At 48.8% G+C, this 25845-nt stretch overlaps 1 protein-coding gene across 2 annotated transcripts in view; it reads left to right on the top strand.

The window, feature by feature from the left end:
* The window catches only part of MTCL2 (microtubule crosslinking factor 2), a 63182-nt gene that overhangs the window by 29296 nt on the left and 8041 nt on the right, over positions 1–25845 (top strand). For both annotated transcript variants that reach the window (XR_835703.3, XM_010960764.3), the window contains exons 4-14: positions 4725–4787; positions 5416–6600; positions 8754–8900; positions 11291–11416; positions 12390–12620; positions 17488–17592; positions 18566–18733; positions 20276–20527; positions 21584–21655; positions 22567–22637; positions 23912–25262. Coding sequence is in view for 1 of the 2 variants with exons in the window: in XM_010960764.3 (XP_010959066.2) it covers positions 4725–4787; positions 5416–6600; positions 8754–8900; positions 11291–11416; positions 12390–12620; positions 17488–17592; positions 18566–18733; positions 20276–20527; positions 21584–21655; positions 22567–22637; positions 23912–25262 (3771 nt within the window). In the remaining variant the exon portion in view is untranslated. The remainder of the gene's footprint in view (positions 1–4724; positions 4788–5415; positions 6601–8753; positions 8901–11290; positions 11417–12389; positions 12621–17487; positions 17593–18565; positions 18734–20275; positions 20528–21583; positions 21656–22566; positions 22638–23911; positions 25263–25845) is intronic.

Genomic DNA, 25845 nt, shown 5'->3' with positions numbered 1-25845 from the left:
TGACTTTTCTTGGGGGAGGGTACATTTTTAAAACGTTATTCTGTAACTTTCCCCTTCCACCCTACACGTAATAATATATGTGTAATAAGGAAAGACTGGGAAATCCAAGTAACCCATAAGGAGAAAAGTTTTCACCTGTAATCCAGTATTCAGAGGGAATTCCTCTAAGTGATGACCAAGTTACTGTTTGGGGTGGGAGTACTTCCCAGTATGTTGTACCTCTAATACTTTTTTCTATTTATGTGCACACACATATTGAAATGTGTATATGCTTTTTTTTTTTTTTGCTGAAAAAGTAATGTAAGCTCAGTGAAGCAAAAATTTCGTTACAAAAGCACATAAATGCATGCCTAGCATACCTCAAAGGATGGATACATCAGATTCTGGTTGCATTGATTGCCTCGGGCGAGAGAACTGGTGACTGGGTTCATTGAATTCCTTTTAGAATTTTTTGAAGTTTGAACTATGTGAGTGCATTATCCAAAATGTAATAGAAATAATAATAACCATACATAAAAGAAGAAAGCTTCCCCTAACCATCTCCCTCAATCCTACATCTGATTCAGCCTAACCCATGATTTGGTTTGGTTTGTTTCTTTTTAGGCCTTTCTCTGTGCCTAAATGTATATTTTTCTCTCTCTTTTTTTTTAATAAAGATGGGATTATGTTTTATGTAACGTACATAATAATGTAGCATGAACACAGACCGTCTTTTTAAATGCTGGATGTTTGGGGGTTTTCTTCTACCCAAGGTACTTATTATAAAAATCAAAGATCACAGAGCCAAGTAAACATAGGAAAGAAAGAAAGTCCAAAAGAACACCATCTATTTCAGTATTTTAAGTATAGCTGAAGGTTTGGAAGGAGCTCCAGCTGACCTTCAGCTGTGGTCACCTTCAAGAGGAAAATGGGTGGGGGTGTAAACATAGGGACTTCTGCTTTGTCAGCACAGCATGGATTTACAGTGAGAATGTATTTTTATATTTAATTTTTTTTTAATGTTGTATAATTTTTTTAAAAGTTAAGAGAAAATGCTGGAAGACTGTATCCTCCCTCCACCCAAAAAATGTGAGAGAAGGAAAGTGCAAAGTGCAAGTTCCCTGAACTGTTACTATTAACAGCCTGGTGTGTATTCTTCAGACCATTCCCCCCATCCCATATGCATGGGTGCACGCGCGCACACACACACACATATGCACTCGTGCATGTGAGTCTTATTTTTATAAAAATGGTAACATGTTCTTTTTTTTAAACTTTTTTAAAAATTGAAGTATGGTCAGTTTACAATGTGTCAATTTCTGATGTACAACATAATGTTTCAGTCACACATATATTCCTTTTCATATTTTTCATTATAGGTTACTATAAATTTTTTGTATTTTGGGGGAGGGCAGGGGAATCAGGTTTATTTATTTATTTGTTTGTTTGTTTTTTAATGGAGGTACTGGGGATTGAACCCATGACCTTGTGCATGCTAATCCCGAGCTCTACCGCTGAGATATACACCACCCTCCAGCCTGTTTTTTTTTTGTTTAATAACAGCTTTATTGAGATATAATTCACATACATAAAATTTGTCTTTTTAAATGATACAGTTCAGTGGTTTTTAGGATATACAGCGTTGTACAGCCTTCACGACTCTAATTTCAGAACATTTTCATCACCCCAGAAAGAAACCCAGAGCCCATCAACAGTTACTCCCCATTCCCTCTTCCTCCCTGGCAACCGCTCATCTACTTTCTGCCTTTGGGAATTTGCCTATTCTGGACATATCATGTAAATGGGATCAGGTGCTATGTGGCCTTTTGTGGCTGGCTTCTTTCACTCAGCCTGATGGGTTCAAGGGTGTTGTAGCATCTATCAAGACCGAATTCCTTTCTGTGGCTGAATAATATTCCCTTGTGTAGATATACTGCATTTTATTTATTCATTCATCAGTTGGTGGACATTTGGGCTGTAGGTTGTGTTCCGCAGTTTCCTTCTTTCCCTTACCGAGATGTCTCAGAGACTTTACCATGTCAGTGAATCTCACTCTCCCTCTGTCCTTTTGAATGGCTTTAGGCTTTATATTATCTTACTGCTTTATGTGTGATGATTAGGACCTCTCAGTGCCTTTGGAGACCCCTTCCTGTCACCCCAGTTCTCTTCTCCAGGAAGTCTGTGGTGCTTGAAGAAGCTGTGGTCACCTAATCCATGGCTCAGTTTTGTAGATGATGAAATGAAGTTTCAAGAAGAGGAAAGGGTTCACCCAGGATTACAAACTCAGTGTTGTGGGGGTCCCAGCTGAAGTCACAGCCCCTTCCACTCAACTTATGATAGGCATGCCCAGATCTGTAAACCTGACCTCCTGACTCCAGACACCCCTCCTCACCTCTCCAGGAGGGGGTCTCCCCCTGAGCATCCCCTTCACAGGCCCCATTTGTGGGAGGGGCTCTTTGTGGAAGGAGTTGTTCTGTGGTCCTCACCCCTCTTCCCTACACTTTCCTTGTTGCTTTTAAAAGATCCCCAGTCAGCCCTTCTCAAATTCTGGCTCCCTGCTCTTGGCATCCAGCGTCTGAAATATCAGCTTCTGCCTTCCTGCCTCATTTGCATCTCAAAAGGTCTCTTTAGGATTGGATTGGTCTTTCACGATATTCTTACCAGCCTTTCTGGGGTTCATCTCCCTGGCTCTGTGGCTCCAACCTTAGTTTCACAATAGAACACCTGGGAAGGTACTTAAAAATACTGATCCCTGGGACCTACCGGACCAGTTACATGAGAATCGCTGGGGTTGGACCTTGGGCATCTTTTTTTTACCCCCTAAGTCCCCCCCCCCCCCCCCGTAACTCTGATGTGCACCAGGTTGAGAATCACAGTGCTGGCTCCACTCTGGCTCTTGTCAGAGAAGGCACATTTTCTCTTTCCAGGTCTTTGGAACTAGATCAAGAGCTCTGTCAAGAACTGGTCCCAGGTCAACTCTGGTTTAGCTGTGGGACCTCTCTCTTGCCTTCAGTAAAGTGGGGGCTTGGGATGGATCACTGGTTTTCACCTTCAGGGCTGGGGTGTGAGAGGTAGGGGGTGGGTATCACATGTATTCATTCAGACCTCCTGGGAGTGTGCTCAGAAATTACCTGCCCGACTTGAAAAGTCAAATGCAACTTAAGTATGGTTTTATGTACCACTGATGTGAATCACCTTTCTCATGGGAAGAAGTGTTGGATGGAATCAGGCATCTGAGTGACTTTTTTAAACACTGAGAAACTTTAGAAATGTTTATTATGACAATTCCTCAAATTCCCCTCCACAGGGCTTGTGCCATTTTGCATTCTTGCCAGTGATGTATAAGTGTTCTTGTTTCTCCATAGCTTCATCAGTAGAATGTGTTGTCAGATGTTTGGATTTTTGCCAATCTGATACGTGAGAAACCGCATCTCAGTGTAGTTTTAATTTGCATTTCTCGACTATGAATAGGGTTAAGCATCTTCCTATGGTTGGAGCCATTTACTTTTCTTGGCGTGTGAACTGGTTTTCATATCTCTAGCCCATTTTTCAATGGATTTGTTGGACTTTTTTCTCTATTTTGTGAATCTCTTTATGTATTTAGGATATTAACTTTTTGTCAGTGTCAAATGTTGCAAATATTTTTTTCCCAGTTAGTCATTAATATTTGTCCTTTCCTTGGGGTACTTTTTTTCCATGTAGAATTTGATTGTCTAATCAAATATATTGATTTCTTCCCCTATTGCTTCTGGATTTTTGAATTATGATGATTATTACAGGCTTATTTTACTTTAATCTGCAAGGAAACCTACAATTTAAGTTGTAAAAAATGATCAGTTCCTCATCATTCCTAAGCCTCCTGTGTAATTATAATTTGTTTTACCATATTCATTTTGTTTATTAGTATTCATTCTGAATTAAAGTTCTCACTAGAATGCCAGTTTCATGAGATCAGGATTCTGAGATGGAGTTTTGTATGCAGAGGCTTAGGGAAGAGTCCCTTGGAGTCACGGCATCAGGGATCAAGGCAGAAGGAGAAGTTGAGCTGCAGGACATTCATACCAGTGGCCTCAGCTGATCCCATGGGGAGCTCTGGAGCTGGGAGGCCCTTTCCAGTTGTCCCAAGCTGGGGAAGGGGACATGGACCAGTCACCGGATGTGGGCTTCCCCCACCCCCCAGAGAGGGCACATGACCTTGGATGAGGCGGTTGCCCTCAGCCAATGGCCATCGCTGGGAGGGGGACTCAGCTTTGAGGTCTTAGTTGGAGGAATGCCCCAGCTCTGAAGGGGAAATCTGGGTGTAACACTACAACATGCCCCTCAGATAGCCTGTCTGTTGTGGTCTCTGCTGTGTTCTCTGTACCTAACTATGCCTGGCACATGATAGGTGCTCAGGAAGTCTTTGGTGAACGGATGAAGGACAAACAAGAACAGAAACGCAGACTTCCATATCTTGGGCTCAGGCCAACTGGATCACAATTTCACGGTTGGGAGAGAGGGGAGGAACCCTGGGCAGATGTAATCAGAATCATTTTAAGTGTTTCTGGCCTGTTCCCTGTTTGCAGCCCACTGGGTGGTCTTGAGATTACTCGGGCTCAGTGGTTGATGTTGATCAAGGCCTAGACAAGGCTGGGCTGATGGGGGGGTCCCCACAGAACCCTAGAAGCCAGGACTGCTCTTTGGATTGTGCATCACCCCCATGAGCTTTCAGCTCAATTTTTCTTTTCTTTTTAACCTCTCTCCAGCATTCCTTGAAGAAAAGAGGAACCCGCTCCCTGGGGAAGACAGACAAGAAGCCTTCAGTGCAGGTACTTCCCATTAGCCTTCACAGCCCCTGTGCAGCCCCTAGACACCTTAGTCTGAAGGCCCCGAGTCTGACTCCAAGTGGCCCCAGGAGTCCCAGAGGTGCCCACCCCTCCCCAGTTACTACTCCATCCTCCCCTTGCTCATTTCCTTAGCTTCGCTGCCTACTTTACTTCCCAAAACTACACCCTGAGCTCATGGTTCTCATGCTCTCTGCTAGGTAAAGTGCCGTGTATATAGCACAGGTCAGGAATGGAATAGTCTCCAGTGGCCCTGGATTGTCAGGGTGTCAGGCACTTTTTATACATTGTGTCATTTAATTTTCTTAATGGTCTGCAAGGGAGCGAGTGTTATCGCTCCATTTTACAGATGAGGATAATGAAGTAGTAATGGTAGTAGTGGTAGCAGCAATAGTCACCTACTCCAGGAAGCCCTCCTGGACTCCCCAGGCTATACATGGTGCCCCGTCTTTGCTGCAATATCAACATCCTCCTCTCTGCTTCCCTTCTGGACCCTCAGCTCCTTGAAGGTCAGGGCTTTGTCCCCAGCACGTAGTTAGTGCTCCCTGAAATACTGCAGCTGAGCCTCCCAACACTAACCTTCCTGCGTCGTGCCTTCCCCATCGGGTCCCAGGAGGACAGTGCAGACCTGAAGTGCCAGCTGCACTTTGCAAAGGAGGAGTCCGCCCTCATGTGCAAGAAGCTCACCAAGCTGGCCAAGGAGAACGACGGCATGAAGGAGGAGCTGCTCAAGTACCGCTCGCTCTATGGAGACCTGGACAGCGCCCTGTCGGCGGAGGAGCTGGCCGACGCACCGCACTCACGGGAGACCGAGCTCAAGGTGCATCTGAAGCTGGTGGAGGAGGAAGCCAACCTGCTGAGCCGCCGCATCGTGGAGCTGGAGGTGGAAAACCGCGGCCTGCGGGCGGAGATGGACGACATGAAGGATCACGGCGGTGGCTGCGGGGGCCCCGAGGCCCGCCTGGCCTTCTCTGCGCTGGGTGGCGGCGGTGAGTGCGGGGAGAGCTTGGCGGAGCTGCGGCGACACCTGCAGTTCGTGGAGGAGGAGGCCGAGCTGCTACGGCGCTCCTCGGCTGAGTTGGAGGATCAGAACAAGCTGCTGCTGAGCGAGCTGGCCAAGTACCGCTCGGAGCATGAGCTGGACGTGACGCTGTCGGAGGACAGCTGCTCCGTGCTCAGCGAGCCCTCGCAGGAGGAGCTGGCAGCCGCCAAACTGCAGATCGGCGAGCTCAGCGGCAAGGTCAAGAAGCTCCAGTACGAGAACCGGGTGCTCCTCTCCAACCTCCAGCGCTGTGACCTCGCCTCCTGCCAGAGCACGCGGCCGATGCTGGAGACGGATGCCGAGGCCGGGGACTCTGCCCAGTGTGTGCCCGCTGCCCTTGGCGAGGCCCACGGGCCCCACACTGCCCGGCTCTGTAGAGTCAGGGAGGCCGAGGCGCTGCCTGGGCTGAGGGAGCAGGCCATCCTGGTCAGCAAGGCCATCGATGTCCTGGTGGCTGATGCCAACGGCTTCTCGGCGGGCCTCCGGCTGTACCTGGACAACGAATGTGCCGACTTCCGGCTGCATGAAGCCCCCGACAACAGCGAGGGCCCCAGGGACACCAAGCTGATCCACGCCCTCCTGGTGCGGCTGAGCTTGCTCCAGCAGGAGCTCAACGCCTTCACGCGGAAGGCGGACGCCGTCCTGGGGGGCTCCGCCAAGGAGCAGCCAGAGCCCTTCTCCTCCCTGCCCAGCTTGGGCTCCCAGGGGCCCTCCAAGGAGATTCTTCTGGCCAAAGACCTTGGCTCAGACTTCCAGGTAAGATGTCTCAGTCACAGGCCCTATTACTTTTTTCTTTTTCTTTTTTTTTTTTTTTTGATATAAACCTTTTACTGAACCATAACATATGGACTGAGAGTCCCACAAAGGACAAATGTACAGTTTAATGAATTTTCCCAAGGTGGGCACACTCGTGTAATCATCACCCAAAACAATAACTTGAATAACTTGACCGGCACCCCAGCAGCCCCTCCTCAGTTAACCACTATCCTCACTCTGTTTGTCTTTGAGTTTTGCATAAATGAAGTCACACAGTACGCACTCACCTGTGCCTGACTTCTTTCACTCACTTGTGTTTGTTGGCTCCTGTAGCAGTAGTTTCTTTATTTTTCTGGATATGAAGTCGTTGAGTCACCATACCACAGTTCACCTAGTCATTTACTATTAATAGATATAGGGGTTGATTCTGACTCACTATCTTTTGGCCAGGTCACCCTTTCTTCTTTTCTTGTTTCTTTGCAATTTTGTATTTTAAAACAAGTATTATTAAAACAAAACAAAACAAAACTTCGGTCAGATCCCGTGCAAAGCAAGAAACGCAGCTTGTAAAGGTAATGAACTTCCAGCCTTGATGTCTATAAACTACTACTTAGAAAAATTAAAATAGCAAATGCATTTGTCTTCAAAAAAAGCATTACTGCAAAAGTAATCCATAAATGTTCAAAGAGTTTCAGAAATGCCTTGGGTAAAAAGATGAAGCCCATCCCCACTGCTTCTTACCATTAAAGGTTCTGCTGTTCACCTTCTGGAGCAGTGCTGTCTGTTATGGTAGCCACATGTGGGCTACTTAAAATTAAGTTAATGGTGGGGAGGGTATAGACCTAATTACCTACCCCCCAAAAAAATTAAGTTAATAAAAATTATGTAGAATTGACAATTCAGTTCTTCAGTCATTTCAAGCACTCAGTAGCTATGTGCCAAGTGGTGCAGACCTGGAATACTTCATCGTCACAGCAGGCCCTCTCCTTCTCTGTGTGTATGCTCTCATATATTTGTTTTTTCCCCAAATTGTTTTGTTACACCCACTGCTACCCACCACAACTTATTTCACTTCTGTAATGTGTCTACTTGTTCATTTACTTAGGGTGCTGTATTGATTGTTCACATGCCATTTGTGATCAGTGCTGGAGGTGCCATGTTAAGCAAAAATAGTTATTCTTCTTACCCCCCAGCCTATATCATCCAGCGGGAAAGAGGGTTGTTAATCAAAATGTCATGCCAAAGAATGTGAAATTACAAACCGAGATGAAGGCTGTCAAAGAAAGGTACTTGGTCTGGGAACAAGGAGCTTGACCTAGACCCCGGGCCAAGGAGGACCTCTGATCTGAACTGAGATCAGGAGGATGGATTACCAGGGGAAGAGTGTTCTAAACAGAGGGAATAGCCTGTGTAAAGGCATCATGGCTAGAAGAAGTGTGATGTGTCCAAGGACTAAGAGAAGGAGTGAGTCTGGACTGCAGGAAGGTACGAGGGTACAGCTCAGTGGTAGAGTGCGTGCTTAGCATGTGTGAGGTCCTGGGTTCAATCCCAGTACCTCTTCTAAAAATCAATCAATAAATAAACCTGATTCCACCCCCTGCCAAAAAAAAAAAACAAAACCCTAAAAAATAAATGGACTGCAGAGAGCATCAGGGAGGTTTGATCTTCTTCCTAAAAGCAATGGGAGGGGTCTTCCCATTTATGTACAGAGAGATTTAACTCTTTGTTTTTGACAACAAATTTCGTTAATCTGTACCTTGTTGATCTGGCTCAATCTTGCTTTTTTAAGCAAGCAGAATGCCCCATATTGGGTCTCCCTCTTGGTTCTTCTTGGGGTAGGATGAGCTGGGACCGCACATGTGGTAGGACAGTTGAGGCTGGCTCAGGAGATTTGTGCGTAAGACAAACATTCATGGAATCTGTTTTCACTCACCACTAGTCATTCACCTTTTCGACAAACATTCGTTGAGTAGTTGCCATGCGGCAGCTGTGGCTCGGTCTGAGCTATGGAGGTGAGTCCACCTAGGCCCCTGCCCTTGAGTGGGCAGTTAGAGCCTCTTCTAGAGCCAGAGGCCTGGGGTGGGTGCTGTTTCTGGCACCCCCTTGTGCCCCTCCCCATGGTTACCTTTAGTCTCTTCTGCCTGTGCCTCTAGGTGCAGCCATCTGACTTCAGGGACCTTCCAGAATGGGAGCCCAGGATACGAGAGGCCTTCCGCACTGGGGACTTGGACTCCAAGCCTGACCCCAGCCGGAGCTTCAGGCCTTACCGAGCTGAAGACAATGACTCCTATGCCTCTGAGGTGGGCCTAGACCTGAGTAAGAGGCGGGATGGCTGGGTGGTGGGGTGGAGGATAGTGACTGAGGCCTCTCCAGCGCAGAGTGATCTGTGGACAGTCCTAGCTGGACATGATAGGGGGTTTGAGTATTCCATTTTGTTCCAAGCTTCCTGGCAGCAAGGGCTAAAAGGGAAACAAGGAAGTCTGGGCCATTCTCAGGGCCTGAGGAAAGGAAGCTTATAGACTCATCTGAAGAAACTACTCTTGTTTTCCTATACTGAATTCCACAGGGAACTTAATAATTTATGTCATTTAATGGAACCAGTCATGTCTTTAGCAAGAAGGCCACAGTCTCTCCAGTCAGGCTGACTGGGTTCAAACTGTGAATCTGTATATATATTGGCTGTGAAATTGTAGATGTCACTTTACTTCTCTGATCTTTAGTTTTCTTGCCTTTAAAATAAAGGTGATGTCTCACAGGGTTGTTGAAAGGATTAAATACATAAAAAGCCTTAGCTTAAGGCCTGGTCCCTGTGGGGTGAGGAGACGGAGGAGGAGGATGACCCATCACTGGGCTTCGAGGGACCTGCCTGCATGGCTGTGTGGCCTCGGGCATGTTCCCACTTTCTGGCTGCAGCTTCCCCACCTGTAATATGGGAGGGTTAGAGTGGATGGTGGCTGTCAAATTTCTGGATTTCCTGGTCCTTGAGGAATTCTGGGTGGTTCTGAGCTCCTCCCAAGCTTTCTGAACCTCTCCCCAGCACTTCATAATGAAGCTGAAGCAGGAAAAGGCTCCTATGGACTGGATGGGGCCTCCCTGAGATTCCTGAACCGTGGAGAGCCCTGTGTGTGCCCCAACCTGGGCACACTTTTCTACTGAGCATCACTGGGAAGGCAACTTTGTGGTCCCAGGAAGGCCAGTCTGCACCTGTGCAGGGGGAAGCTCCCTTGAAGCTGATGGATCAAATTCTCTAAGTGGTCTGAGTTTCCTAGCAGCCACGGCAAGGAGTGTGTATGTGTGTGTGTGGTGAGGGGGGGAATCATGAGGTATTCAGTTCTTATTTTTTCAGAAAAAGAGATAGGCCAGCTCACCTGCAGAGAAAGTAATTTGCTACATGCAGTCAGTTATTGTCTCATTAAACCACTCTTTATTGAGAAGTTACAGTTTGCCAGGCACCATGTTGAGCACTGAGTTTAAGGAGAATACCAGAGATAGCAGATAATATTTAGTCCTTTAAGGATTTTTAATACAAAACAGGTGAAAATATATACCTCAAGCCAGAGTGCCATCTATTGCCAAACTTCACGTTATTGGCCAGATAATAAATGTTTGGTTTTTTTCACAGCGGGACATCTTGCCATGCCTGGAAATCTATTATGTAGGAGTTGGAGCTGACATTTCTCCTTTTTGTTTTCCTGCTTAACATGACAGCATTAAAATTTCCTTTTTTCATTAAAAATACTTTTAGCAGCCTTAATTGAAGTATAATATTTAGGCAGTAAAGTGCCCATATTGTAAGTGACAGCTCTAATAATTTTCCCAAACTGAACACTTCTGTGTAATCAGCAAGCAGATCAATAAACAAAGCATGACCTGTCCCTGGAGGCCTCCCTTCCAGTCACCATCCTGACTTCTAACAAAATAGATTTGTGCTGCCTGTTTAGCTACATATCCTTATGAACACAATTTCCTCTGAAAATGTATAGTTTTATTGTCTTTTTTGTAAAATGTCATTACGTAGTCATCATAAACAACAAATAACTACAACAAAATCCCTAAGCAGCATTGCATAAGGATATAAAGAAGAAAGTCAAGATCACAAGATTATCACATAGTTCACCACTGTTAACTTTTAGTTTGTGTGTGTCCATGTCCTTCATGTTTTTCTATTGAGGTATATATATATATATATATATATATATATATATATATATATATATATATACTTTTAACTTTTTATTGAAGTATAACAGTATAATATACATATAATAGAGGACACTATCCTCCAGTGTACAGTTGAATGGATTTTTATAAGTGTAGACCCATTAAACACATGTTTGACCCCCATCGTTGATTATCTAAGTTGTTTGTAAATTACTACAATTATAAACAATGAGATGAACATCTTTATGAATTAAACTTAATTTTCACAGTGTATTTTCCTCAAATTTCAGGGAGAAATTATCAAGTTAAAATGATAATAATAGCTAGATTTGATGTGCACTGTTTCTTTTAATCACCGTGACAACGCACCGAGGTAGGGACAGCCGTTGTGCCTGTTTGGCACTGGAAGGACAGCTTGAGGCTGACTTACTGCTGTTGCTCCCCTACCACTCTCATTCTTTGACCACAGCTTCTGTCCTCCTCCTGCTCTCTCCCTCCTCATTATGTGTGTCTCTCATCTCAACCCCAGATCAAGGAGCTGCAGCTGGTGCTGGCCGAGGCCCACGACAGCCTCCGGGGCCTGCAAGAGCAGCTCTCCCAGGAGCGGCAGCTACGGAAGGAGGAGGCCGACAACTTCAACCAGAAAATGGTCCAGGTGGGTGGTGCCCAGTGCCCTCACTGCACCTACTCCAACCTCTCTTCCCTGAACCGAAGGCAAAAACCTTAGAGGTCCACGGGTCTTCAGAAGGCAAGAATGTCAGGGGAGACCCGTGTCTTCCAGCCCCATGCTCCTTTGGTGATTATGCATTAGCTGTGCTGGGCTGGAATCCTAGGCTTGTCATTGACTGTGTGACCTCAGGCCCATCCTGTCTCCTCTCTGAGCCTCAGTTTCCCACCTATGAAATATTGTCCCCATCAGAGCTGAAAACCTGTATTAGAAAGGCCACAGGCCTGGCTGATTATCAAGATGGTAGTCTTGCTTGTAGACGGCGTTTACTAAGCCCTTACTGTATGCCAGTTTTGCAATGCACTTTCCACACATCGTATCCTTTCAGCCTCATGTTTCCCCCTGTGAGGTGTCCTCATTTTGCAGATGGGGAAACTGACGCCCAGAGGGCTGAAGTGCTTTGCCTAGAGTTGTAGTTACAGGGCAAGGTGGGGCTGGGATTCGAATTCAGATAATGGGCTCCCTCTGAGCCGCGACACCGCGTTGTTTCCTTGGTATTGACATTCTCAGCCTTCCTCATTGCGAGCATGCCTTTGCTCTGCATGTGGGTCACCATCATTGCTTACCCTCCCAGGTTCCTCATTAAATGTGAGAGCACACCTGGTGTGTGCTTATTAGCTGATGTTATGGTTTTTATAATCAGACAGAGCCAGGTTCAAATCCCAGCTCTTTCACTGATTTCTAACTGATTGCTGCTGTTTTTATGAGTTTCCCATCCCTGGAGTAGCAGAGGGAAGTGTTTATTTCCAACAGAATGAGCTGCTAGCGGTGGAATCCCTGGCAGGGATCACCAACAGGCCTCTCCCGAATTTTCCTCTCTGCCCTTGTCTGAGGCCTGGAATGGGGTGGGTTTGTGGCCTGGAGACAGCTGGGGTGGCTCACGCTACTATCCCCCTCACAGCTGAAGGAGGACCAGCAGAGGGCGCTCCTGAGGCGTGAGTTTGAGCTGCAGAGCCTGAGCCTCCAGCGGAGGCTGGAGCAGAAATTCTGGAGCCAGGAGAAGAATATGTTGGTGCAGGAGTCCCAGCAGTTCAAGCACAACTTCCTCCTGCTCTTCATGAAGCTCAGGTGGTTCCTCAAGCGCTGGCGGCAGGGCAAGGTTTTGCCCAGCGAGGGGGATGACTTCCTTGAGGTACAGTTCCTCTGGGGTTCAGGCTGGGGCCGGGGTGGGGAAGATAGGACGGGAACGATACCCAGCTGGATAGACATAGCCCTGGGGCTCAGACAGTAGCCATCAGCTTGCAGCTTCCATCCCTGCTTTCCATCACTCATTCAGCATCTGTTTATTGAGAACCAGCTCTTTACTGGGGACTGTGGCAGGTGCTGGGGATACCATGATGAGGACGACAGACTTGGTCCCAGCCTCGCCAAGAGGAAGGCTTTTGGGGGGCCAATAGGTCTTCAACACCTCTTTAGGTCTCTACTTGTTGGTTTCCTTTTTTAACAAACCTCAGAGTCTTCAGCAGGCAACAGTATCTAGGTAAATTAATAATCTAGTTTTGTTGTTTTTGCATTAGATGCAAACATGGTATATATTAATGTTTTTTACTCTTTTAAGGTATAACTTACATATAGTAAAGTGCACACATCGTAAGTGTACACCCCCCAGATACACAGTATAGCCCGACCCAGATCACGATGAGCACATTTGCAGTGCCCCAGGAGGCTCCCACGTGCCCCAGGCAACATGCCCACCCCCGCAGCCAGCTCTGTTCTGACTTCTCAAACCATTTACACCGGCGTTAATTTTGCCTATTCTAGAACTTCATATAAATCCATGTTGTCTTTTGTTTCTGGCATTAGCTTAATATAATTCTTTGAGATTCATCCATGTTTAGCGTGTGAAAATAGTTTATTGTTTTTTACTGCTATTTATTTTTCACTTATGCATATACTTATTTTATATTTAATGTTACCTTTGATTTATGACAATGAGCACTGGCTTTCCATTTTCAGTAATAATACAAACTTCCTTTTTTAGGTATACTTGTTTAAGTACAAAGAGTAGGTTGACTTAAAGGCATTACTGATAGTACAGGTAGTATTTGGGTGTGGCAGGAAACACGAGGAGTGGAGCTCTGGGAATGTGTGGAGTTTGGGAAGGACTCACATGGCCCATTTGTCCCTCAGCCTGTGCAGGACCCGTTGTCCTCAAAGCCCCTGCCTCCCATCAGCAGCAGCATGCTAACATTGCTAGGAGAAGGGGGGCGTGCAAGGACGTCATACCTCAGTCACATCCACCTGAGTTGGCATTCTCACCTTGGCTTTGGCTTTTTGGGTACAGGTACCTCTGGTCTAGCCCAGGCTTGGCCCTTCGCTGGTTCAAGCTACTCTTTGCCAAAGCCAGTGGGGACCAGTGGCAGTCCCAGTGTTCCCCTATGTAAGGCCCCCCAGAGTAGCCTGAATGTCCCAGGAGTGGAGGATGTTGGTTAGACCTGAATCTCTAGCAAGAGTTTCCTCCCCCAGCCCCAGTGGGGCTCATGGTTCTTCTCACAGGCCACCTGCCTCCTCCCCAAGGGCCTCTAGAGAGAGTCGCTGACCGTCATTTGATGGACATATTCCCTCCTGCTTTTTCCCTGGAATGTCGGACACAGAGGTGCCCCTATGAGAAGCAGTTCGAAAACCTAGCATGCCTGCCCCTTGAGCATCACTCTTTATGACACCTGGGGCCTCATGTTTGAAGCCACTCTCTGCTTTAGGACCACCCCTCCTGTTTGGAAATCCCACACAAGCCTCTGGATGAAGCCCAGTTTTTTTTTTTTTTAATAAATTTTTAAAATTTTACTTTAAAATTATACTAAAATATACATAACATAAAATTTACCTTGTTAACCGTTTTTAAGTGTACAGTTCAGTGGCATTAAGTACATTCACCTTGTCTTGCAACCATCACCACCATCCATCTCCAGAACTCTTTGTCTTGTAGAACTGAAACTCTTATCCATTAAATCCTTATTTATCCCCCCCCACCCCGCCTGCCCCTGGCAACCACTGTTCTACTCTCTGCTTGTATGAGTTTGACTTTTTTAGATTCCACATATAAGTGAGATATTGTAGTATTTGTCTTTCTGTGTCTGGCTTATTTCACTCAGCATAATGTCCTCCAGGTTCATCTATGGTGTCGCAAATGGTAGGATTTCCTTCTTTTTTAAGACTGAATAATGTTTGTATGTGTAGATCACATTTTCTTTATCCATTCATTCATAGATAGAGACTTAGGTTCTTTCAATGTCTTGGCTACTGTGGATAATGCCACAGAGAGATCCAGGTTTCATTTCCGCTGGATGTGTACCCCACAAGTGGTATACCCACAAATGGTAGTTCTAGTTTTAATTTTGGGGAGAAACCACTGTACTGTTTTCCATAGCTGAAGCCTAGTTTTGGCTGCTAGGGAAGATTCTTCCCCACACCCCCCAAAATGAATTGCCTGCAGGCCACATAGCTTATATTTTAAATCAGTTTGTCTCAGGCAAACTCCATATTTGGTGAAAATCTTTCTAGCCGTTTCAATGAACTGGAGTAACAGAAACAGAAACTTACTTGAAAAAAAAAAGTATAAGCATAGAAAATTAAATAATATCTGTGCCAGTAATAAATAGAAATATACATATTTCCTGAAGTAGGCATAATAAGATATAAAAATAACCACACATGTAAAATATATATGTACATATATGTATGTAATATGATATAAAGCACATGTATAAAAATACATATAAACAGATACACAATAAAATATGTATAACTATATAAGTAATAAACCTGATCTGTATGCATACTTTTAAAAAATGTATGTATCCACACATGCAGAATTAAAACTACACACGTGAATGATAACTCTCACATATTGAGTATTTTTAGTGCTCTGGGCATTGTGTTAAATGCTCTGAGTGGACAATTGCATTTCCCTTTTATACATGCCCTGGGATGTGGAAACACTTATCCCCATTCTACTACAGTTAAAGATCTTTGATTCCTCACCCTCAATTCTGAAATCCAGAAGCTTTGAGAACTGTTTTGTTGTGTCTAACTCAGTTGGAAAAAATTGACCTGACATTCGTTCAGCAGCAGAACCTTTATTTATCCCATGTCACGTTAATAGTCACATGTTTGAAGGGGCATTGTCGGTGCCCATGAGCACAGTTGTTAACACCAGTCTGGGCTGTTGTACAGTATACTGTGTAGGTGCCAGATTATCTTTCTAAATCCCGATTGATTCTGAATTTGAAGCACACCTGGCCCCAAAGAATTTCAGAGAAAGAATTGTGCACCTGTGTATATAGATAATCAAAAGTCTGTATGTTTAGATCTTCGTGACCAGGGGCAGAACTAGGTGTCTGTTCATGTACGCCCTGCTCCCTCAACATGCTTCCCAGCCTCAGAGCCTGCACTGATCCCAGAAATCCTTCTTCATTTGGTTTCTAGGACACCACACTCTCTTGGTTTTCCTTCCACCTCACTGGTTTCTCCTCAGTCTCCTTGGCTGGATCTTCATTTTCTCCCTGAACTGACCTCTTAACATCAGAGTCCCCAGGGCTCAGCCCTCAGATCGCATCTCTCCTTTACCTGCACTTACTGCCTCAGGGCACCTGTCCAGGCACTTGGCTTAAATGGCCTTTCTTGCACATTGCAAATCCAGAATCTACAGAATCTGACCCAGATGCACTGCCCACCCCTCCACTGCCCCCAACTGAGCCATCATCACTTCCTGCCTGGATTATCACCGTAGCCTCCTAACTGGTCTTCCTGCTTCTGCCCTAGCACCCCATCCTTCCACCAAGCATCTTGTGTTAACAAGGGTACCGGGAAGCCAGGCAGCAAGTACTCCATGTGGATGGTGCCACCTGGTGTTGTACCATTTGGAGCTCTGTTGCTATCCCGTAAAATATCTTAACACAGCAGCTAGAGTGATCTCATGAAACCGGAAGTCAAGCCAGTGTCTCTCCTTGGCACCATCCTCCTCTGGTTCCCATTTCACCCAGAGTAGAAGCCAAGGTCCCTGGTCAACCAGTCTTGGTCCTTGTATCCCTCACTTCCTCCTTGACTTTCTTGCTCTTCCTCAAACAGACATGTTCCCACCTCAGGACCTTTGCATTTGCTATGCCGTTTCCCTGGAATTCATGACCTGCAGATATTCCCATGCCTTACTATTTTACCTCCTTTAGGACTTTGCCCAGGTATCACCTTCTCTGTAAGGCCTTCCTTGGCCACACAGTGCAGCACATCTTAAGCCCCTTCCCGGCTCTCTTTCTCCATAGCACTTACTATTGTGGGACATGCCATCTTTAGTGACATTTCATGTATTTCACATATTTGTTTGTTTTCTTACTACTGGCATGGAAGCTCAGGGGGACCAAGGTTTTTGTCTGTCTTGCTCACTGATGTGTCTCCAGCTCTAAACACAGGGCTTGGCGCATGGTAGGTGTTCAATAAATATCAAATGAATGAATGAATGAATAATGAATGAGTGCTCCAGTCAGAAGGTGGCTTCTTCTGCTTCATTCTCATCCTGAACTAGACCCTGGTCCCCTGGGCTGGCTCCTGCCCAGAATCCATCATCAACAAACCCCTCCTCCCAGGAAGTCCCTTCTTTTCACCCAAACCTCTGGTTGACTTTATCTATAATTGTGAGGATGTCTGTGGCCCTTTTATTCCAACCATAGAGCCTACCTTGACAACGCAGCTGTTTATAAGTAGCTCTCAGGGATGTCTTATGGTCCTGGGGGCAGAAGAGATGGTGTGGGGGGCCAGCAGGGCCTGACTCGGCAGCTGTGCTCCTCCACCCAGATGGTGCCCAGGGATCAGAGTAAAAATTTGGGCGGTTGGTGCCTAGCTGGGGTGCCTTTGGTCCATAAACCTCCATTCTTTCTTTCTGCCTGGCTTTGCATCCCCCTTTCTATCTAGGCCACTGGCCTGTATCCCCTCCGCCTGAGGGTCAGACCCCAGGCATGATGCCCTCCTACCCTCTGTTGAGTGTGGTTTTTTTTTTTTTTAAATAGGTAAATAGCATGAAGGAGCTGTACCTGCTAATGGAGGAAGAGGAATTAAACGCCCAGCATTCTGATAACAAGACCTGTGCGGGGGACAGCTGGACCCAAAACACCGTGCGTTCTCTGCCTATTTCCAGTTCTGTCCTGTCCATCTGTTCCTTTGTCTGTCTAGTGATCACATCTTGCTGCTTTCCCTGACCCCAGTCCTACGCCGGGCACGGGAGCTGCAGTAAATTACTGCCTGGTCACTGGCCCCAGATGCCCAGTAAGTCACCCCAGGGCAGTGGTTGAGGGTCAGATGATGAAGTGTGGGGTCACAGGTGAGGGACCAGTTAATTCCGTTTGGAACGTAGAGGGGATGGTATTACAAAGAAGAGGGTCATAGGTGGTAGGGTTTGAAGGATGAATAGGAGCTTGATTAATAGAGAATAGCGAAAAGGCCATTCTGGACCAAGAGAACTGTATGTGCAGAGGTGTGGCAAGGTATTCCGAGACTGGCTGCAGCTTGGGATGTATACAGTGGGGGTAAGGACATTAGGCTGGAGTGAAGGATGGAAGGAGGAAGGGCTTTTGGCCTAGGATCAGGAACCCTTAAATCAAACCTTGGGGTAGTGAGAGCAGTGGGGTCAAGCTCCCAGGGTCACCCACAGTAAGCTGGGTTACAGGTGGGAAATGGGTCATGGGCCCAGGAGAGAAGATTGGGACCAAGTCAGGCAGTCAGGGAGGCTCCCTGTTTCAGACTCCCTGGCCTATGGTGGATCAGAGAAGACAGATCCCAGGCAAGAAGGACCCGGCTTAGACGCTGCAGAGCCTCAGAGAAGCTAGAGCTCAGCTCAGACTTAGGCTGAATAATTGTTGTAACAGCAGGATTTTGTGTTTATGTGAGGCTGGGGCACATGTCAGCCCAGGAAGGGGCCAGGGCTGGGCTTGTCATGCCTGTTTTATGGGGAGATGCCCCAGCAAGGTCGTGGGACTTGCCTGAGGCCTGGTAGAGTCCCAGGCTGGACTCTGGATGAGTGTTCCCAGCCCAGCCTCCCCTCCTCGCCAGTCCAAAAGCTCCTGACCCAGGCCTTGTCCCCGTCTGCAGCCCAATGAGTACATCAAGACCCTGGCCGACATGAAGGTGACGCTGAAGGAGCTATGCTGGCTGCTCCGGGATGAGCGCCGTGGTCTGACTGAGCTTCAGCAACAGTTTGCCAAGGCCAAGGCCACCTGGGAGACAGAGCGGGCAGAGCTCAAGAGCCATACTGCCCCGGTGAGTCTCCCATGTGTCAGAGACACCCCCCTGCTTGTTTCCCTCTCAGCCAGGGCCTCAGATCTGGGAGCAGGATGCCCAAGCTATGCTCTTAGAAGCATAGGAATCCCTTCACTTACCTTGTGGCCCAGAGACGGTGAGAGACTTGCCTAGAGTCAAGGGACCAGAAACAGTGGGGACTCGGGGGTCCTTGGTCCAGGGAAGGCAGGTGAGGGATTGACAGAGGAACACGGATTGCATCACAGGCCGCTCTGCTGCACCATGGGCTCACAGGCGAGGCCAGAACACTTAACTGCCTATCTGCACAGGGTGACATCCTTCTTGCTCAAGCCCAGATTTCTGATGCTTGCTGTCCTCATAAGGATCCCCTTAACGCCCTGCTACCTGGCTCTGTTTTGCTCCCTCCACCCGAACTGGGGGACTCCCTCCCTACAACCCAGATTATCAAAGGAGCCTTAACCAGGAGCCCCAGGTCTCTGCTGTGTGCCTGGAGGCAAGTTGCTACCTCCCACTCGCGTCTGAGAAGTGAGAGGGTGGGCCTCCTCCCACTTAGAGAGAATGCTCTCACCACCACTGCCCCGACCCCACGCCACAACTCTGCAGGGCCCAGCTGCCTCCATCCTGCCCCCGCTGCAGGCTGCCTTCCTGGGGATCACGGGCCCCTTGGAGGTGGGTACACTGATTATCTCTATTGGACAAGTGGCAAAACAGGCACAGAGGAGTTATGTTTCTTCCTCAAGGTCACCCAGCTAGTAAGGGGCAGACCTGACCCTGACTCCCCCAACCTCTGCCCTCCTGGCTCCCTATGACCATGATCCCATCTTCTCCCATGTTCAGACTTCTGGCTTCCTGGGGTCACCATTCTTTCCTCCCAATGCTCCCTGCAGATCTCATAGCTCCTGCCGCATCTGCACATCCACAGTGTCCACTGCTCCTGCTGCCCCCCAACCCCTGCCATTCCAGGCGCCCCTCCCCGCCAACCTGACCGCAGCCTGAGGGTGTGGGGTGCACTTATTCTTGAGATTGCACGTTTACCCTCTGCCCCTCAAGGTTTGGGGCCAAGAAAGCCATCAAGCTGGGATGATTCCTGTGCAGTCTTTATGTGACTGTGCATGCCCCCCACTAACTGTAAGCCCTGGTAAACACTGGTAAGAGCTGTTGAAATCCGTGAGAAGCAATAACTAGGAACCGCTGCCATTTTGTAGCTATGTGACCTGGGCCAAATAACCTCTTCGAACTTCTGTCTTCTCTGTAAAATATCGAAAATGGCAGTTATCTTGCTGAGTTTCTTGAGGACACTGAGATAATGCCTGAAAAGCCCTTAGCGTGGAGCTTAGTGGTAGAAACTGCTCCACACAAGCCTTGATTGTTAGGAAAGTTTAGTTCTAACTGAGGAGATCAGGGAAGGTTCCTGGGTGAGGGGTCCTCTGAGGAGCACTCCCTCCCCCTGCCCCCTGCGGGTGCCTGGGAGGGAAGGAGTGGGGAGGGCAGAGGGGAGGAGCCTCCTGGTGCCAGCTGTCCGGTTTGCTCTTCCTTCTGCAGATGGAGCTGAAGGCTGGGAAGGGGGTTGGGGAGCGGGCAGGGCCCGACTGGAAGGCAGCCCTGCAGAGGGAGCGGGAGGAGCAGCAGCACCTCCTGGCCGAGTCCTACAGCGCAGTCATGGAGCTGACGCGGCAGCTGCAGATCAGTGAGCACAACTGGGGCCAGGAGAAGCTGCAGCTGGTGGAGCGGCTTCAGGGTGAGAAGCAGCAGGTGGAGCAGCAGGTAAAGGAGCTGCAGAACCGCCTGAGCCAGGTAAGGCCTGCCCCAGCCTGAGCTGGCTTGAACCACTAGGGGGAGTCACTGTAGGCAAAAGGCCAGAGGGAGGACTCCTTCAGGTAAAGCTGGATCCGTGTGCTCAGAGACTGCCCTAGGGATGAGGTCTTTTTCTCCGTCAGTCTCGCAGAAAGGCTTGCTTTCCTCTGTGTTTTATTCTGAAGCCAGCTGTCCTTAAATAGGGCCTCTGTCAGTTTAGCAGTTACAGTGGAAAGAAGGTTTTCCTTTTCACAAGGCTCGATCAACCAGGTGGGAGTCATGTGCCCAAAACTAGAGCCTGCCAAAACCCCAGAACCAAGAAGGAAGAACCAAGGCTGGTTCCCCATGGAAAATTGGAATCCTCTGACCAAAAGGAGGGAGATAAGAAAAACAATCATTGACCATTAACACCGCAACTACAGTCAGCACGCACCCAGCTTACCAGACTGCTTTGCTCCACTGTGACTTTTTCCTTTGTTTCACCTTTTAATTTTAATTGTATAAGTCAGGACTTTATCTTTACATAGGACTCAAATATTGCAAAAGCATACTCCAACCCATTCTCTCCCTTTCTTGCTATTTAAATTTATATTCACAGAGTTTTTTTTATCATTAATTGAATCGTAATATACGTATTGTTTATACTTTGCCTCTTTCATAGAGAGCTGTTCAGGACAGCGTGTAGAGGCCAGTCTCATTCAGTTTAATTGCAGTTTAACGTACCTAGTGTGGGAACACCACTTTGATGTCATTCAGCTGCCACTTAGCTGATATAGCTGTTCCAGGAATTGCAGCATGAATTAACATAATAATAACTATGACTATATTTGATATCATGACACTTGTCAGGATGCCTGTAAGTGGTTGGTTTCATGATCATTTTCCAAACCCACTTTGTTGGTGGCTCAGAGCTGCTACCCACTGGGAAGGTGGCTCCTAGTCCATGATCTGGGTCATCTGAGCTGAAGAGTGCAGCCTGGGGCGTGGCCCTGCACAGATCGGGACCCTGCTCACCAGCTTTGCCTGCCCCTGACTGCCCTCTTTACCCTTGCCCAGCTGCAGAAGGCTGCTGACCCCTGGGTCCTGAAGCACTCGGACCTGGAGAAGCAAGACAACAGCTGGAAAGAGGTGAGTGGGGTGATAGACTGTGTCACCTGGCTACACTGGGAATTCCTCATTTGTTGGGAATGTGACAAGGAGGATACTAATGCTGTCCCACAGGTCACACCCTCGCCCCTTAGGCTCCTCAATCCTGGGGTCTCTACTTCATGGTCCAGGCTGTGCTTTGGGACCTTAAAGGGCCCCTGCCAGCTCCACTGCTATGTGCCAGGAGAAAGGCTGAATGTCTCACTGTGTTTCAGCTGTGCCTTTCTCTAATGCAGGGCCTCTAAATAGCTGTGTGGTCTTGGGCAAGTCACTCTCCCTCTCTGGGCCCCAGTTGCTTCATTGGTAAAATGAGAATCACACTCAGCCCTGGTTGTGGAGATCAATTGGTGAAGTTTGCTTCTAAGCACCAGGTGCACTGTCCATTTAGCAACACACTGAATAACCAAACAGTGAACATATGGGCCCTTGCTCATGACAGCTTGAGGAAGTGCTGTGTTAGGAGATTTGGTTGCAAGCAACGAAAACCAGTTCTGGGAAACTGTCTCAGGGGACCTGCTCTGGAACCAGGGTGGGACAAGCCCCGAGCAGGACCTCAGGTCACTGTTTTCACCTCCAGCTGAACAGAGGCCACTGGGTGCTTTGTTGCTGCCACTACATTCAGAGTAAGTTCTAAATGGACTCTCTCTCCTTGGGTTTTCCTTGGGTTCTGATTGGCCCAGCCTCAATCACATACCTGTGGAGAGGGGTCAGATGCAGTATAGCCAGGAACTGACCAACAGACATTCTAAATTGGTGCTGACATCACTCCTGCTCTCCAAGAGGAGACTCAGGCACGTGGTGTTGGGGCTCAGCTCCCACACTCACCTCCTGTTACCTTCCCTTCGTGTGCTAGTGGCCAGAACTGACCCTTTCCTGCCTTTCTTCCTTGACAGACACGCAGTGAGAAGATCCACGACAAGGAAGCTGTTTCTGAAGCTGAGCTTGGGGGAACCAGCCTAAAGAGGTGCAGGCAGCCACCCCCACCCCATGCTCCACTCTGCAGCGCCTCCCCTGCTCTGCCCCCTGCTCTGCCACTTTGCCTCCCCTATGTGCCCATGACTGTACCGCAGCTGAGCTGAGAGAACACTGGGATATGGTTTCTATAGAACCCAAGCCACTTAGGAACTAGGAGATGGGATGATGGCAATTCTAGCCTATGATTTTTTTGGTTTGATTCAGGGCGTGGAAAACCGGGACCCCAGCATATCCCAGCAGGGAAAGAAACTGTTCAGCTCCTCTTAGCGGTCTTTCTTCCTCTATCTGAAGTTGGGAGAGTCCAGCCGGACATCTGTTCCTGGATTAGTGAACAGCATCCTCTGGGTTTAGCCAGGGAGACTTCCAGAACTATCAGGACCATCTCTCCACCATTAGGACACCCATGAAAAGAGTGAGGGCAACAGAATCCCACAGGGGCCATGCAAGCAGCCCAAACGAAGCCAGGCAGGCCCCAGGGTAGAAGGGAGCTCCAGAGTCATAGTGTGGGGTTTGAATTCCACCTCTGCCATTTCTGGCTCTGCCTTTGGGCTATACTTCCCATCTCTGCCTAGTGGGATAATAGGAACTGCCCCATAGAGTTGTCGGAGGACTGAATGGTCTGACATGGGCGATGCTGTCATGTATGCCTGGCACTTTCAGTCATCAGGCAGCACACGTGCCAGATCTGTGCCGGAGATTAAATGGTGTCCTAGTTTGGGTTCCCCCAAAAGCAAAGCCTGAGACAAGGATTTGAGTACAAATAGTTTATTCAAGAGGGGATTCCAGGAAAAGCCTGGAAGTGAGACAGGGAAGGGAAGGCATCATAAAGGGGGTGCCATCAAGCAGGTTATATGTGGGTGATTGGAGCTTAGTTTCCAATTTCGCTGAGGATCTCTGGGAGCCAGAGCAGAATGTGAGTTCTCCTACCCGGGGACAAGCCACCAAGTTTCACCCATTGTTTTTTGAGGGTTGTGTGTAGGGCCACAAACTGTGATATTTCTAGCTTCCTCTGGCTGGAGGCCAAGTGTGCTCCTGCAGATAGAAAAAAGCCCTCAGATGGAAAATGGCAGGTGCTCAGTGTGCTTTGTTGGGTGTGTAGGTGTGATGAGGGGCAGGGCACTGACAGCGTCTTCCAGGAGAGGTGAGCAGAACCTTTGTGGTCCCAGCCCTGGTGAAGCGCTGGGACCAGGGAGGAAGACCAGAGTGCCTGACCCGTGTAAGGCACCTTCCACTAACGCTGCTTTTCCTCCTCACTTTTCCCAGGACCAAATCTGTCTCCTCCATGTCGGAGTTTGAAAGTTTGCTGGACTGTTCCCCCTACCTCACCAGTGAAGCCGCCCGGGGCAAGAAGCTGCCCAACAATCCTGCCTTTGCCTTTGTGGGCGCTCAGCCAGTGGACCCGGAGAAGGCTGCCCCGGAACAGCCAGGGCTGTCGCCCCGGGACTGCAACCGTCTGGGTACCCTGGGCTGCCAGGAGCCGGCAGGGAGGCAGATGCAGCGCAGCTACACGGCTCCAGACAAGACAGGCATCCGCGTCTACTACAGCCCCCCGGTGGCCCGGCGCCTGGGCGTCCCTGTGGTCCATGACAGGGAGGGGAAGATCATCATCGAGCCTGGCTTCCTCTTCACCACGGCCAAGCCCAAAGAGTCGGCCGAGGCAGACCGACTGGCCGAGAGCTCTTACAGCCGCTGGCTCTGCAACTTCTCCCGGCAGCGCCTGGACGGAGGCTCGGGGGGCGGCCCCTCGCCGGCCGGGCCTGGCTTCCCAGCGGCTCTGCATGACTTCGAGATGTCCGGCAACATGAGCGACGACATGAAAGAGATCACCAACTGCGTGCGCCAGGCCATGCGCTCGGGCTCACTGGAGAGGAAGGTGAAGAGCACGTCCAGCCAGACGGTGGGCCTGGCCAGCGTGGGCACGCAGACCATCCGCACGGTCAGCGTGGGCCTGCAGACCGACCCGCCCCGCAGCAGCCTCCACGGCAAGAGCTGGTCACCCCGCAGTTCCTCGCTCGTGTCCGTGCGCAGCAAGCAGATCTCATCCTCCCTGGACAAGGTGCACTCGCGCATCGAGCGGCCATGCTGCTCGCCCAAGTACGGCTCGCCCAAGCTCCAGCGGCGGTCCGTGTCCAAGCTGGACGGGGCCAAGGACCGCAGCCTGTGGAACCTGCACCAGGGCAAGCAGAACGGCTCAGCCTGGGCGCGCTCCACCACCACGCGGGACAGCCCCGTGCTGAGGAACATCAACGACGGGCTGTCCAGCCTCTTCAGTGTGGTGGAGCACTCGGGGAGCACTGAGTCCGTCTGGAAGCTGGGTATGTCTGAGGCCCGGGCCAAGCCAGAGCCCCCCAAGTACGGCATCGTGCAGGAGTTCTTCCGCAATGTGTGTGGCCGGGCGCCAAGCCCCACCTCCGCGGCGGGGGAGGAGGGCACCAAGAAACTGGAGCCCCTCTCCCCGGCCAGCTACCATCAACCGGAGGGCATGGCCAGGATCCTGAACAAGAAGGCGGTCAAGTCAGGCAGCAGCGAGGAGGCCAGGCTCTCCGTGCTCCCCCAAGTGGGGAAGGATGGTGTCCCCCGGGATGGAGATGGAGCCACGGTCCTTCCCAATGAGGTAGGTGGGTGGGGTCTGCCCTTTTTCTTGGGAGGTGAGGTTGGCTTATGAGGTTCAAACTCTTGGTTTTCAGACTGAGAAATGTGGTTGTGTGTTTCAAAAAGTCCTTGTGCTGATCTGGGATGGGGATTGGAAGGCCCCAGACCTGGAACAACAGACCTAATGGATACTCGGTCTGAATACAGCAAACTAGTGAGCATGACTTTCGTAGCTGCTTGTGCCACCACACACCAGAGACTGCCAGCATCCCCTCCAGGGGAGAGGCTTGCTATCCGCTCTCCCACCACCCAGCAGATGCTGGAGCCAGCTTGTTTGGTTTGGGAGAGCTGATCGTGTCCATCTGTGTTCAGTGACTTACTTCACCTTAGTACCTTGAGCTCAGCCACTGTGGGAGGCTTTTTCTGACACCATGAAAATTGGAAATGCTACAAATCAGGGCTTCTCCTCTCAATCCTGGAAAACTAGTTATTAAATATTTACCAGTACACCACTGCCCCCAGCCCACCAAGACTCCAGGCCTAAGTGCTTCCATATTCTCTGAGACTCCTTGGCTGCTCACTCCACTCCTGATATCAAGTTCAGA

The sequence above is a fragment of the Camelus bactrianus genome, chromosome 19, assembly GCF_048773025.1.
Source record: "Camelus bactrianus isolate YW-2024 breed Bactrian camel chromosome 19, ASM4877302v1, whole genome shotgun sequence".
In the NCBI taxonomy this organism is placed as follows: domain Eukaryota; kingdom Metazoa; phylum Chordata; class Mammalia; order Artiodactyla; family Camelidae; genus Camelus; species Camelus bactrianus.
This window is presented reverse-complemented; position numbering and strand designations above follow the sequence as displayed.